The sequence below is a fragment of the Sturnus vulgaris genome, chromosome 7, assembly GCF_052056855.1.
Source record: "Sturnus vulgaris isolate bStuVul1 chromosome 7, bStuVul1.hap1, whole genome shotgun sequence".
Lineage (NCBI taxonomy): Eukaryota > Metazoa > Chordata > Aves > Passeriformes > Sturnidae > Sturnus > Sturnus vulgaris.
Window position 1 is genome coordinate 35411310 of NC_142249.1, and position 14587 is coordinate 35425896.

Consider the following 14587-nt stretch of genomic DNA (forward strand, 5'->3'; position numbering starts at 1 on the left):
ACAATAATAAATCTTTCTTCTAAAATTTTTATTTTCAGAACCTGGGGAAATACTGGCATTCTTTGGCCATTAAAATGTTTCACTAAAGAATGTGATCTGTGGACAATGCACTTAGATGTGTTTTTTCTTCACTTAGGTATATTGAAAATATACATTGTACTTAGCAGTTCCTTGAAGCAAAATCTTTAGTAGCAGAAGATAAACAATCCTTATATCTGATGAGAAAACTCCATTTAGGATTCAGCCAAAGATCCTGTTCTGCAGTAGATGTTATTCATTCTCAGCATCACACCTGGCACAAAAATGGCTCAGAGATCTCTCCAGAAAGGAGAGCTTGTGGTGCAAGTGCCAAAAGCCACTTATCCTGCAACAGTTCCTGGAAGGCAGATGCCTCTTGTCTACCTATTTTTATGGTATCTGTCAGACTGTGCCACTTCCTCTGCAGTCTAGCAAAATACCAGCTGGTTATTTCTGGTCATTCTTCTTTGACTAAGCACTGACTAATTTTCTTTGAACTCTGAAGATAAGCTTCTGGATTGCTCTGGATAAGCAATATCCAGAGAGAAAAAAAACAGTAATGGAAGTCATACATGAAAGTCAGAAGAGATACACAGGAGCTCTTTATGGTTTTTCTGAAGGAGACTGCTTTGCAAATGAAGGTTAGTGTCCATTAAGAGTTATCTTGTCTTCCTCAATCTCCAGACTTTTTGTTTTAGTCTTTACCAAAGATTGTGATAATGTTTATTTGAACCAAACTAATTCAACCAGGTTGTACCATCTGTTTAGTACAAGGTATCAAGTTTTGCAACCTTTAGATTTATCAAACTGGGATTTTCACACAGCATTAGCTTGCCTCCTCTCACAAAATGTCATGGCATGTGACCAATAGGAGCACCCAGGACACGAGGTTTATGCTCTTGCTGGTGGTATTTTCAGAAACCAGAGTGTCCTTCAGCTCACACTGGGTTATTGACCTCAGCAGAGCTGGTGCCACCTATTCACACAACCTCATTCTCTGTTATTTTCTCACCAATCACTACCATGGCTTCACATCCAGCTCCAAGGTATGGAGCTGCTGGGAACTCAAGTGCAGGGTAAAGAACACATATTATTTATGAGATTATTTTACTAAGTCCTCCTACAGTGCAGTTTAAATAAAATGAGCCATTGATGAATAATATTCTGTACTGAGAAAGTATAAAAATCTAACAAATTTATACTTTCAGTGTAAGGAACTCACACACTGTTACTGAAAAATCACAGAAAATAAGTGCCAAAAAGGAAACACCAAGCACCATCAACCTCCCCAGTAAAGCAAAAGTTACAAATGTTAGCAAAAAAAATTGCTAAAACTGAGGTACAAGTTTATATTTTGTTGCTTATATTTTGTTGCATATTAAGTTAAAAAACATGAATATTTTAAAATTTCTGGCAGAAGAACCTAAGAAGAAACCTAAGAAGAAAGCTGTGCACTGATTTTCATTACTTTCACTGCTGCCCATGAAGATTGAATCCAGTAGTGCTTTAAAAACTCACAGAATTCAAACAATAAAGTGAAACTACACAATGAGTATGAAACATACATTTTCTGTCACTAATATTGATTTTCAGCTCCAGACACAGTTACAAGTTCACCTTTGCCAATAAGCAAAGAAGTGCATTTTTAAATTACGACAGCAGAGAAAATCTATAATTATCTATGAAAATCAAATTATATTGGTATATAAGGCATTCATAAAGAAATCTGCTCACACATTCTTGCCTTTGCACAAGCCTGCAACAGCTGAGGCACTACTTTGTGGAACTAATACTACAGTCATTGATTGAAAATACATTTGACTTTGCAGACTGCAGGGATGGTCGTTCAAAAGGCAGATGTACATCCACCTATGTGATGCAGAAAATATAGCAAGAACAACAATTGAGACTTGTGCTAGAGGATCATTTATTTTCAATTTTATACATAAAATTCAAGCAGGTTTTTTATGGATAACAGTTAACACCAATCACATGCAATAAACTTAATATTACTTTTTTTCCCCCTAACTATTTCCATCTACTTTTAGTCAAGATACACTCACTACAAGCTAGGGATGGCTGCAGGGCACATTGTTCCCACACCACCCAGGTAGCACCAAGTGGCCTGCCTAAAACCCTCCCCATTCAGTGTTAAATTCTCCCACAAGAAAAATTAGCCCTGTACCTACACCTGTCTGTAATGGCACAGTAGAATTCTCCCAGGGACAGGAGTAGGATCCATGATATCCATGAAATTACTTAACAATAATTATATGTAGGTATTTAAACTTATTTGTATATTGCACCTTGCTACACAACTGTATTCTGATCATTGAAACCTCTGACCCATCAGAGTCACCTTTGACAGAATCCAAGCAGGGATCTGATGGCAAAACTGAAGACCAAATTTCAAATGTCTAAAACCTCCTGCTATAATTTAAATATAACATATATTACCCACATTACATAACATAGATGTCAATTCATTTGAAAGACTTTACCATTCTTACTGGTCTAAATGTTGCATAGACTAATTTCAATCTTTTCCACACAAAATAAACCCCAAAAGGAAAGGAAAAATAAAGCAACAAAGGAAGGAACTGTAACTGTGATTATTACACTAAGCAGCCTAGACAATGTACTTGCACATTTCTCACTCTTCATGAAGTTGTGTTATAGTGTTGATTTTCCATCAGCACCCTGTTTTAATTCCAAAATTCTTTGGGATGATATTCTCTCATGAGAAAAGAATAACGACTTAACATCAGGAAATATTAAATTGCAATTTTCTAATGCAAAAATACAACAGACTAGTATCTTTTAAAGGTTATAATTTAAACACAAATTCAGCTGTTTTAACAAACTTCCACCCCAGCAACAATTTTTTAATTGTTTGCTCTTCAAATACACTTTATCATTATCTAGCCTGTTCTAGATTTCACAGACTTCTACCATCATTTTCCTTGCCAGCTAAGGAAAAGATTTCATGAAGTGTGAAGCACTGCAGATTTTAGACCCACACTTCTGCTCAACAGCTATCAGTCTTGAACTTGACATCCATATGTTATTTTCTCCTCCCAAGAAAGTCGCTTAGAGCTTTGTATGACTGAAAAAAAAAAAAAAAAAAACAGACAGGCCCTTACTGGCCTCTCATTTCATTTTCAGTGAATGAAAATTGCATTTTGTCGTTATTAAGTACAGACTGACCTATACAAAAGGCTGTCTTCTGTCAGTGCTGCACAGGTAATGGATTTTTTGTCCTTTAGATTTTATGTGTAACATGGTTAGGACCAAACTCTATTTTCACTTGTAGTGCTGCAGCTGTAACAAGGGTGACAGGGAAGCACACGAGTCACCAATATCAGAACTCTACCTTGGGAATTTGAGTTCCATATTTCATTAACGCTTCTATGAGGCTACAGCCCTGAAACATCTGTCTTTTTGTATCTGAAATAATTAAACACCCTAAGAAACATGCAAAGTGAGGGATCTGTATACTGTCATGGAGGAGCTTTAGTCTGTATTTAGTCTTTACTTGGTTTTAAGTGTTTGCATGGTATTGTGACTTGACATGCAACTTTCTGAATAAATGTAATGTACTCTGCTCAAGAAAAAAAATCTACAAAAAAAGTCTTCTCAGATCTTTAGAAGTGAGACATGCAATTCTGTATAATTCCTGGAAGAGAAAACACAAAGACCAAGACTTTAAAAATTTTCTGTCATCCTGGAGAGTTCTGTTTAGGTTCCCAGATGAGACACTCTAACCCCAGCCTGAGTGCTGAAGGCCCATCATATGTCTGAAATTAGTGACCTTTAAAGAATTAAATATCCAAACTAAAGAGCCCCAGAACCATGAACTTTCCCTTACATTTTTTATTAGTGGTGTTATCATGATTCACAGCTGAGCCCAGGGTATACTAAGTATTGTGTAAACATCAGGGAAAGCCCACATATATTTAATTTTTCAAGTATGAAATAGAATGATCCACAGAGAAAATGATATATTCATCAAAACATTAATAAAGTCACTCTTCATCTCAGTTGTCTGAGGAGTGACAGATTGCATCAGTACATCCACATGTGAGCATCCAGAGGACAGCAGCTTCAATTGCTCAGTGTTTGTCCCATGTAACTTTATTTGCATGCACCAGAGTAGAGGAAAACCAGTAGTCATGTCCTATAGCTAACCCATATGAGACTTTATGTCTCAGTGTAGTCATTCCAATGAAAAACGTGAGCCAGAATACACAATTTCTAAATTTTGTGGCATTTATAACTGCTAGAATCTGAATTAGCATAAAGCATTAATCTGAAAGCAAAACCTACCCTGAAATTTGTAAGCATTTGCACCACATATTTCATACAAAATGCCTGTCATTATGTGGAAGGTCCCTATGATAAATCGTTTTTCAGCAATTCATCTGAAACACAAATAATTTTTTATATAAAATCAGAATGTCAGTGTCTGCATTTACATTTAATATCTTATCCATGGGCAAATAGCTAATCCTGTAAAATACTCTCACTCACAGAATTCTACCTATTGAGTTTCCACCTGAGATTTGATCCAGATAAATGGAATTCACCTTCTCAAAATACCAGCACCTCTTACCACACCAGACTAAACACTTATGAGGATGTGACTTTTTGCTGCAGTTATTTCTGTACAGCTGAACCTTACCTGTGCCTGTGGTGAGCTGAAAGGGGGGATCTCCAGGGCAGCCCTGGGGACAGATGTGAGCACCCAGCTGCCTGCTGCTTCCCAGCACTCTGCAAACAGCCCCTGTCACCTCCCCAGCGACCAGGGCCACTGCAGACCTGGCCTGGCCATGCTGGGGCAGGCTGGCTGCAGCCCTTCACAAAGCTCGCATTTACAAACCCATACATTCAAACCTTCTCTCAGTCTCCCACTACAAAGAAAGCCTTCAGTGCAGAATTTGGTCTATACATTGTTTTGATGTATTGATAGGATTTCTCCATTCACTGTGAAACAATTTTGGATAATCAGATCAGGAAGATGAATGAGCATGCTGCTTTCTGTGAATCACAAGTCTATACTGGACAAAAAATACAAGACAGAACGATCTTGTTTTCTGCTTTGACAATATTATCAGAGATTAGCTGCCTGAGCAGAAACTGAACTGCAACAGCAGAAGCTGTATTTGTATATTTTTCAAAATTATGCTTTAGTAACATAAATGTCAAGAAACTAAGAATAATGGGTTTCAAAACACCAGAGTTCTATTCCACCTGTTCTTTATTATGATTCTTAAACTAGGCTGAGTATGAACACATAATACTGCAGCTATGGAGAGAAATAATAGCTGTTATTCTGAAATGACTGCAGCCTTATATTGCACAGATATACACAAAAAAAAAAAAAAAAAAAAAAAAAAAAAAAAAAAAGAGTTTTTATTCTGTTATCATTCTTTTCTCTGTTATCATTCTTTTATTATATGATTGTAATCCAGAAATAATTATATTAGCATTATTATTCTGGCACTTACTTGGGGTGCAAAGGAATATTTTAATGTTCATTTTAATAACTTTCATCATGTTCAGATTCTGTTTATTGCTATATGTTTATAACAAAGTAAATCCACTCTTGATGAGAGTTCTACAAGTACACGCATATTTCAGGCAGCACTGAAATGAAGAGCAAAATTAATTTATTGACCAGGCATTGATTAGCATTTGCTCATGAAAGAGTTGCACAAAACAACACTGCCAGAATATTTTGAGAGCACCAGATTTTCAGCTACTAAAGATGATACATGGGGCTCTACTGACCTCAAGATCTCCCACATTTAATTCTATAGAGATTTTACTGAGGTCTTGTGCAATTTCATGTTGGAGAGCAACATCTGCAACAGCTCTCAGAGCCATGAGACCACAGTGGTTACCACAGAGTGCAGGAGATGCATCAGAGACAGCTGCTGGAACTTCCCAATGGTCTTTTGTAAGTATGGCATTTCTGCAGTAAAATTAAGTTTATTAAGTGCTTGACAGTAAGAGATCTGTTCTTTCAGCTAAGTGGAAAAGCTGATTTCATGGTCTGAGTCCTACTTGTCAATATTAGTGAATGAAAGGTTACAACTTCATTTTCCCTTCAGCAGTCATTCTGCTCCACACCCAGCCTAGCTTAGTTCAGCTTTCTCTGAAAGGGTGGTCAGGCACTGAAAAAGGCTGCACAGGGAAGTGGTGGAATCATCATCTCTGGAAGTGTTCAAAAAACGTGGGAATGCGGCACTTAGAGACACTGTTTGGTCATGAACGTGGCAGTGCTGGGTTAGCAGTCAGACTCAATGATCTTGGAGGTCTTTTCCAACCTTAAAATTCTATGATTCTATGATCTCAAGCCTCATTTGACATAAACATTACCTAATAAAGAAATTACTTTCATGTATTCAGATCAACATGAGATTTTTCAGACTCCTTCAAAATGACCAAGTGAAAGATCAGAGTTCAACTGGGGGCAGTATCATAATTCTGCCAAAAGTAAACACCTCATACCAATCAAGAAAAACCATTCCAACTTACTCTAATGCTGGAAAAATATAATGTTGAAGGCAACTGGACCAGCCTTGAAAGGAGGGATGGTGAGTGGACCATAAAAAAGGAAAGGCACTCTACTTACAAACACTTGGTTAGAAAAGGAGGCTCCTGAACCTCTTCCTTGCTCTCCACATGGGCATCACTCCCCTGAGCATTTTTCCTACAGTCATCAAGTAACATCAATTCCCTAGCCTAGCATCTTGACTATATCATGTGGGATACACTTGCAAGAAAGTATTTTGAAGCCTATAAGGGGATAAAAGAGAAATTTAAATGAGGAATCTATAGGGGAGCCAGGAAGAGCAGTGAGAATAGTCAGTGTAGCCTGACAATTACCACAACAGGTCCCCTCTTTTCACTGAAATGGAACATCAGGGCTGTATTTCTAACACTTCACCATTTCAGACAGGAGGTAAAATGGAAAGAGGATGCTTTAAATAGCAGTTGTGTGCAAAGAATTGTCGGTGTCAGATACCCCAAAGTGACAACTAGACGTTTATATCAAACAGGCAGCAAACTCTGGTCACCTGGCACCTCTCCCAGCTCAGGGATTGGCTACAGGAGCCTGCTAAAAGGACAGCTCTGAGGAAGAGAGCAGCCAGTGCAAGACAATAAAATGAGCAGAATTTCTGAAATTGCATGGGGACAGCAAAGTGATCCCAGAAGTCACTTTATTTTCCTCAAAGATTGAAAATGTTTAATAGTGAACACATGAAAAGCCCTGGCAATGCTTTTGTGGCATGTAAGTTAACTGCCAAGTACCTATGAAGAGATTCCATGCAGATTTAATATGTATCTGTGTGCTGATTCCTCTTTTATTCTTCATAATTTTTGCCTCAGCAAACCATGGGGGAAGATACATTCCAAAAACATATAATTAGTCTGCTACTGATTTCATCAGTTCAGTGCCTGTCCCTTCCAGCTGAATATGCAGCCACAGTGTATCCAGACAGGAACCACACTCCTTGCTGTTGTTTGTTTCTCTAAACACTACCAGAGTGCCAAAAATAAGGAAAGAAAGAAAGAATTCAGCCTAAATAATCTTTAAAAATGTGCTTAAGGATCCTTTTAAAAGACACAGTTTTAGTTATCTGTATTACACTTAATTCTTAATTAACCCTGACAAATGAAAATAAGAAAATTAAGCCATAACCCAATGCTCCTTGAAACTATAGTGTTAAGAGGCAAAGAAGTTATTCTGTAACATAGTATTTACCTTTATGTTGTTTCAGTAGCAAAGACAGACCACTGTGTTACCATGAAGCAGAACAAAATGGAAACTTGTTTCACTGTCTTGTTAACATTCAAATTCTTCACAGTGTCAGATTCTGCTTTTAAGTGTTCCTCCTCTTTCTTCTTATTTCTGAACCAAGTTATTGTACCTGTGTTTCCATATAAATTGCTCTGAGTAGTATATGTTGAGTTTTCAGAGACCATTTGGTCAGATTTTAATCACCTCTCCTGGGAGCTGACACCAACTTCCAGCAGCAGGTCATACAATGCAGATTAGAATAACAAAAGACATGGTGCTGTGATTCCCAAAAAAAAAAAAAAAAAAAGAAAAAGAAAAAAAAAAGAAAAAAAAAAAGAAAAATAATACAAGTCTGTCTTTATTAAGCTTCAGAAGAAAGAATGATGTTTTGAGACCCCTTTGATGTCTCCTAGACAGAACCTTCCTTTTCTTTGTATTAAAGCATAAATTCAATCACTTGTGATTTTTCCTTCTATAAAACAGAGAATGTGCCACTGCAAAGATTTTGTTCCACATTCCATGTTTCTTTTTGTCTTTAATGTGTTGCTTAATTGCCCAAGATAGAAAGCTTGTATTTTGCACATTTGCATTAAGCCAAAATTTGTATTTACACAATGTTGCAATTTTTTTTCCTGTTTTGAAATAAAATAAATAGATTTTATTTTTTCCCACATAAAAGTGGTTTGGGTTTAGTTTGGATTTTTTTTCCCCACTCAAATTCTTTGTTTAAAGGTAAACTAGGAAAATGTCATGAAACTTAGAGACAAACATTGGTCTAAAAAGAAAATGGAATTTCTCTTCCAGGTTAGCATTGTCTTGTGTTGTCTTTCAGTGTAATACAGATAAATTGTATATTTCTCCCTTACAATTCACTATTCTTTATTATAGCATTCCCACTACAAATCCCAAACAGATTAGAATTTGGCATATTTGACCTCTTCGGTAAAAGGCAACTCACTGCATAATGATTTTTACACTATTCTCCAAAATGAACAGTTCCACATGTATAAATGCTAGCAGGAATCAACATCTCCTGTTTCGTTCTCTGACCTTCAACAACCTTATACTCTGCAGAAAAAAAAACACAACAGTTTTACTAATTTATAAGCACCATGCAGACACAGCCAGTCTAGAGAGTAACCTCCCTAGCAGTTGCAAAGAAATAAAATGAGAAAGCTTACACAAATAAAGAAATTTTGAGACACCAAAAGAAAAACAAAAAGGAAGAGGTGTGAAGATTTAAAATATTCCCAATACTCACTGAAAGCAGCCACTGCAAGAGCCAGTGTGACAATAATGGAGACCCAGGAAACCCACAATGCCTTCTTTCTGTAGCTTTGAGCTTCATGAGGTTTTAGCCTTGTACTGCTTTCTAGTAAACCTGATAAGTAATAAGCAAAGAATGTATGAACAATGCATTGCTCTTTTTAAAAACACAGGTGTGTTAGTTCAGCCCTAGAACACACATTTACATTCTATATTACACACAGAAGCAAGACAGAATCAAATCCTGCTCACACTATTAAGGTTAAGTGAATGAGGCCACCAGGAATATGTGAGTAAGCAAGAAGAGCACACACAAGCTGTTTTGACTACACACAGAAAGACCCACACATCAATCTCTTAAAAAGAGCACTGCATTCCTGTTATAGAAATCCACAAATCATTATGATTTCCACCTGTACCTCTACACAAGAAATGGCTCAGTCCTATACTCCCTCAGATCAAAACTTGTTTTGAGGATCCTGGGGCTAATTAACATAAGAGAAAGAGTCCTGCACACCAGTCCCTGTGGAATAACCTCCCAATGCCCGGGGATGCACTGCACATATTGATCATCAAAGCACAAGTGGGCATGCCTCAGAATCAGAGCTATCACAGCTGAAAAAGCCTCCTGAAGCACCTTGTCCTGCATTCGGGGTAAGAACACATTCCCACCTAGAACTACCTGCAGAACCAACTCTGTCCTTGTTGCAGTCAGTGCAGAAGGCTGTTGAACACAAGGGAATGTTATTGCTTTTTTTCTTTTTTGATGCTTTCAGTCTATGGAAGTCTTTTGTCCACTGATCTTTAAATTACAGAGAATGCAGGTTAAACATAAATTAACAACATTCTTTGGTTTTTATTCTCTGAGTCTTAAGCTACTTCTAAAATGCATTCAGAATTTCACATATTTCCATTCTGTATATCCTATTCTGATTATTTTATGCTTAATACATTCATCTAATTTGAAACATACATTCTTTTTCACCATCAAGTTTCAGCTCAGATCTGCTTAACTGGAGAGAAAACCTGATGGCTTTGAATTTCTTAATGAGTTACTCCAGAAGATGTGGGTGGCTCCTCCAAGATGATGAGCTCTTTTCAGAGAGATTTGCCTGCACTGAGTACACTGAACTGAGACACTGGTTTAACAGCACGACTTTCAGTAGCTGGTCTAAGGTCTCAGACAAAAGGTGGGGAACAGGGGCTCTGTCACACTCAGCATCAGATTAAAACATAAGAGTTGAAGCTGTTACTATGCTCACCTTCCCCAGTTTTCTCTCTGATGGTTATTTCCTCATTCAAGGCAGGGACATCTGATCTAGTTCTCAGTGTACTCCTGAATCCACACCATGTTTAACCAAGTTTATTAACCTTTCCAGATTTTAATTTCAACTGACTGTAATATACTGGCTGAAAACTGCAATGGTTTTGGAATCAATTCAGAACTGAATCAGACATCTCTGCCTCGGGGGCAGCAATGTGTCAGCAGAGGGGCAGGCATCCAGGGGTGGTCAAATTTCAGCCATCAGATTTTGTTCTGCCACTTGGAGTCTGTTAAAATTACTGGTTGTAATCCTAGCATAATTGGTGGGATACATGCTGTCTTGGAAACATTCTTTATGCTTCTTACACCTCAGTTACAATAAAGCACAGAGAGTTTCTCTATGGGAGTTCAGAAAGCCACTCTGAGAATTTCATGTTTGTATGGTATTTTTAGAAAATTTAAAATATTACCACACTTTGTGCTGCACACTCCCCCCTTGATGAATGGAAAAGAATCTACAAACTTGCATGGACCAGGCCCTATACTGAAGTTATATATATTTCCTATTTACGTGCATTCTCTGTCTGTAATACAGAAAAACTGATAGATAACAACTCGAAAAGCTTTGAGTCTTTTACTGATAGTGTTGCACAGCTATTTCTCACATGCCTGCTTTCATTTGTATGAAGAATTTTTTTTCCCACAAATGTTTGGCCTATCTTCTGTTACTATATATAACGATGTATAGCTTAATTGCTGTCTGGTATGAGGTAATTTAACAACACATCTTGAAACATAGGAGGGATTTCTACTAATATAACCATAGAGAAAACATATCTTCTCACATTTTGTGTATTCATCCCTTCTGTCCCCTCCCCAAACCAAGGATTTTAAATTATGGCCCAAATCCTTTTGAAACATAAAGCAAAGGTTTTCTCAGCCAATTTTGGCTCTCAATCTTTCAAACCTCAAATAAACACGGATGAGGATGACAGATATCCTCACCTGTTTCTTTTTTTTAAGACATCTTTTAATTCATGGCTACAGCTCACTATCACCTGGGAAGTCCAACATACGTAGTTGATACTAACAAACCAAACAATATCCTAATTAAACAGAGGGATGAATAATAAGCCCCAGAGGTAGTGCAGCGCTCCTGATCACTATTCACATGTCAAGCACATGTCCAGTATGACAGAGACTGCGGTCTGTAAAACTCAACCACTTCTGCCGTGTGTGTGTATGTGTTTCTCTGCCTCTCAAAATGGCTGTCAGCAATGTGATCCCTTCCTTCTTGGAATAATTCAAACACATTTTCTGTATTTAAAATTTTCACCCCCAAGAAAGATCATATAATTCTTATGAGTGTCCTGAGGCCAGCACAGAAAAATACAAACTCATTCACATGATACCAAGCCCACAGAATGAAAATTATTTAGAAGCAACAACAGCTCATTAATTTACACACAAGAACAAAATTTGCAACGTAAACATCCATATTTTTTCACTGATCATAAGAAAGCAAGTTTTAAGCATCCACAGGAGGATGAAAGTTTATCTTTCAGTATGAACTGCACTGCTACAAAAATAAAAAGCTAGCATCTACAAATGAAATTCCTCCGCCCTGAAATTAGCATACTGAGTAATCTTATTGCCAATAATTTATTTAACACGTGGATGCCATTAAGGTTTAGAAAGGATGGCGAACTGGTTAAATTCACTTGATTTTTAATTTATCTTTCAGCATCTTCACATATTAACAGATTTTCTTCCATAAAAAAATGAGAAGGAGAAAAAAACCTGCCCAACAGTTGCAGAACACAAGCTTGGCATATTTGTGAAGTGATTCTAGGATATTCTTTACCATATGCTGACTTACCAGAAGTACTTTTCTATTTGGCTAAGGGATCATTTTAAAATGTCAAGTTAGAAATTGTGTAAGAGATAAGGCTAATAAAAAAACCTGTTCACCTAAAGATGTTAATTTAAGGATCTCATCCACAAAATTATCACTGATTTTTGAATCTGGCTCATAAAGAGCAAATATCTTGTTCCAAAATTTAGGGTTAGTATTTATTTTTAGCAAACATGGAACCATCATCTCTATAACTGGATCTGGTATGATTCATTGGAAAGGATTGTAGGGAAAAAGTACAATCTAAAAGGACAGACTGTTAACATTTTCAATAGGGACAACCTGCAAAAAGCATACCAGATTTCTCTCTACAATGACTGTGAATTATCCTGGTATAGATGGAATCAGGAACTACAGGAAAGACTAAAAGAAAGGTACTGCAAGGGCCATAGAAAGAGCAAGGAGGCAGGGAAGAAAATTAAATCAGCCCTTTAGCTTCATCTCCCTCACAGAAAGAGATAGGTTAGGTACAACAGACTCTATCTTTATGGAATTACCCTTAATGCCAAAAGGCACAGCTTTCACCTTTAGCTCTGTCATACTGGGCACAAATTAAAATTTTCTGTAACCAAACTTCTATGTTCGAACCTTAATCAAAATTTCTCACTCATGTAAAAGAGAACTGAAGCCTCAGATTGCCCTCAGGCAGGCACAATGTCTGTCCTCAGCCACTGGCAGTGACAGTGAGGGCACCCCTTGACCAAGGGCTGTCCCCAGCCCCAGCATGAGTGGAACCTGTGGGGAAGGTGGTGAATGCTCTTCCCCCTCACGCCTCCACTTTGCGTCTACGATTTGTGAGCAGAGACAGGCTTCGGGAAGCGGGGCAAAGAACAGGACAGAGAGGGGGTTACGGATGAAGACTGAGAACACAAAAGGATGCTGAAATCAGAATGGAAAAGGAAGAAATTACAACAGAGAGGCTAAGGGAAGCAAATAGATGAAATTAAAAGATGGAGACAAATAGTGTGGAAGAGGAGGCGTTGTGGCGGACAGGGCAGTGGGGAGGGAGGGTTAAAATGGCAGCTGCCTTTGTGGGCGGCAGGTGAGTGAGCCCTGAACAGATGTCCGGGATGGATGTGCTTCGCGCTAAAGCGCAGCACGGTTTGGAATCGGGCAGCTTTCCGTCCCTGCTCAGGTATTTCAGTAAATAACAAAGAACGAGTTGTGTAGAAGTGCACAGTTCGGTGGGGGAAGGGAGACAAGGCGTGAGACAAGTGCCCCGACTTCAACCCCCAGCCTGGCTGGGGCGGACCCCCAGGAACGCCCCGTTGTGTTCTGCTCGGGGGGTGGCTGCGGCCACCCCGCCGGCTTGGGCACCTCAGCTTTCCCGAGGGAACCCCCGGCCCTGCCTGGCCCTCCCGGGAGCTCCAGCAGCCCGGGAGCCCCGCGCCCACCCGCGCCCCTCGCCCGAGCCCTGTCTGTGGAGCCATGTGCCGCCGGCAGCCGCTCCGCCGCCAGGCAGGCAAGTTCTCAGGCGAGGTGGGAACAGCCACGAATAGAGTTTATAAAAATACTTCAAAGCTGTCGCGGAGCGCTCGCACGGGAGCTAAAACGGGGCAGAGCTTCGAAGGCGGCGGGGGGGGGGGGAGATGTTAAGCGGCTGCCAGCGGCGGGATGAGGGGTGGGAGAGCGGGGCTGGACCGCGGAGTTCGAGGGGCAAGAGCCGGAGTGAGGCTGCCAGGGCTGGAGGGGAGGGGACGACAGGGCTGCGGCGGCTGCATGGGCAGGGTGCGGGTCCAGGGGAGCGAGCGAGAGGATGCTGCGGAGAGGGTACCGGAGGAGCCGTCGGGGTGGATGTCAGGCGCCTCGGGACGCAGGGGAGGTAATGGGGCCGGCCACAGCGGAGGGCGCCGTGCAGGAAGGCAGGGGACGGACAGACGGACTGGCGCTCACCTCTGTCCTCCAGCCCCTCGCTGAACTGCCCGCTCTCTCCGATCCGCAGCTGCTCCTGCTGCTGCTGCTGCTGCTGCTGCTCCCGGGGGGCCCCCGGCGGGTTGGCCCCGGGGGGCTGCACGATGGCGGGGTCCGGAGTGGTGTCCAGGGGGGCAGCGGACGGCTCCATTTCTTGCGGGGCGGCGGGAAGCGGCCGGCGGCTGTGGCAGAGAAGCGAGGAGCGAGCGGAGCATCCAGCCCGGGTGCGAGCCCGGGGAGAGGAGGAGACTCCGGCTCAGAGCATCAGGGAGACGAGGACGGGCAGCTGAACAAACTCCGGGTGCTCGGCGCCAGCCGCTGCCCGCGGCCGCCTCATCACTGCCCGCGGCGGAGAGGGGCAGGTGGGAGCGCGGTGCCGCCTCCCGGCGCGGCCCGGCCCCGCCCC

The 14587-nt window shown here is 40.4% G+C and overlaps 1 protein-coding gene across 1 annotated transcript in view; it reads right to left on the reverse strand.

Annotated features, from left to right (window-relative positions):
* The window catches only part of TMEM163 (transmembrane protein 163), an 85586-nt gene extending 70999 nt beyond the window's left edge, over nt 1-14587 (reverse strand). Inside the window, exons 1-2 of the mRNA XM_014870823.2 lie at nt 14164-14587; nt 9087-9206 (exon numbers count right to left, since the gene is read on the reverse strand). Of these exons, the coding sequence (XP_014726309.1) occupies nt 9087-9206; nt 14164-14332 (289 nt within the window). The 5' untranslated portion in view covers nt 14333-14587. The remainder of the gene's footprint in view (nt 1-9086; nt 9207-14163) is intronic.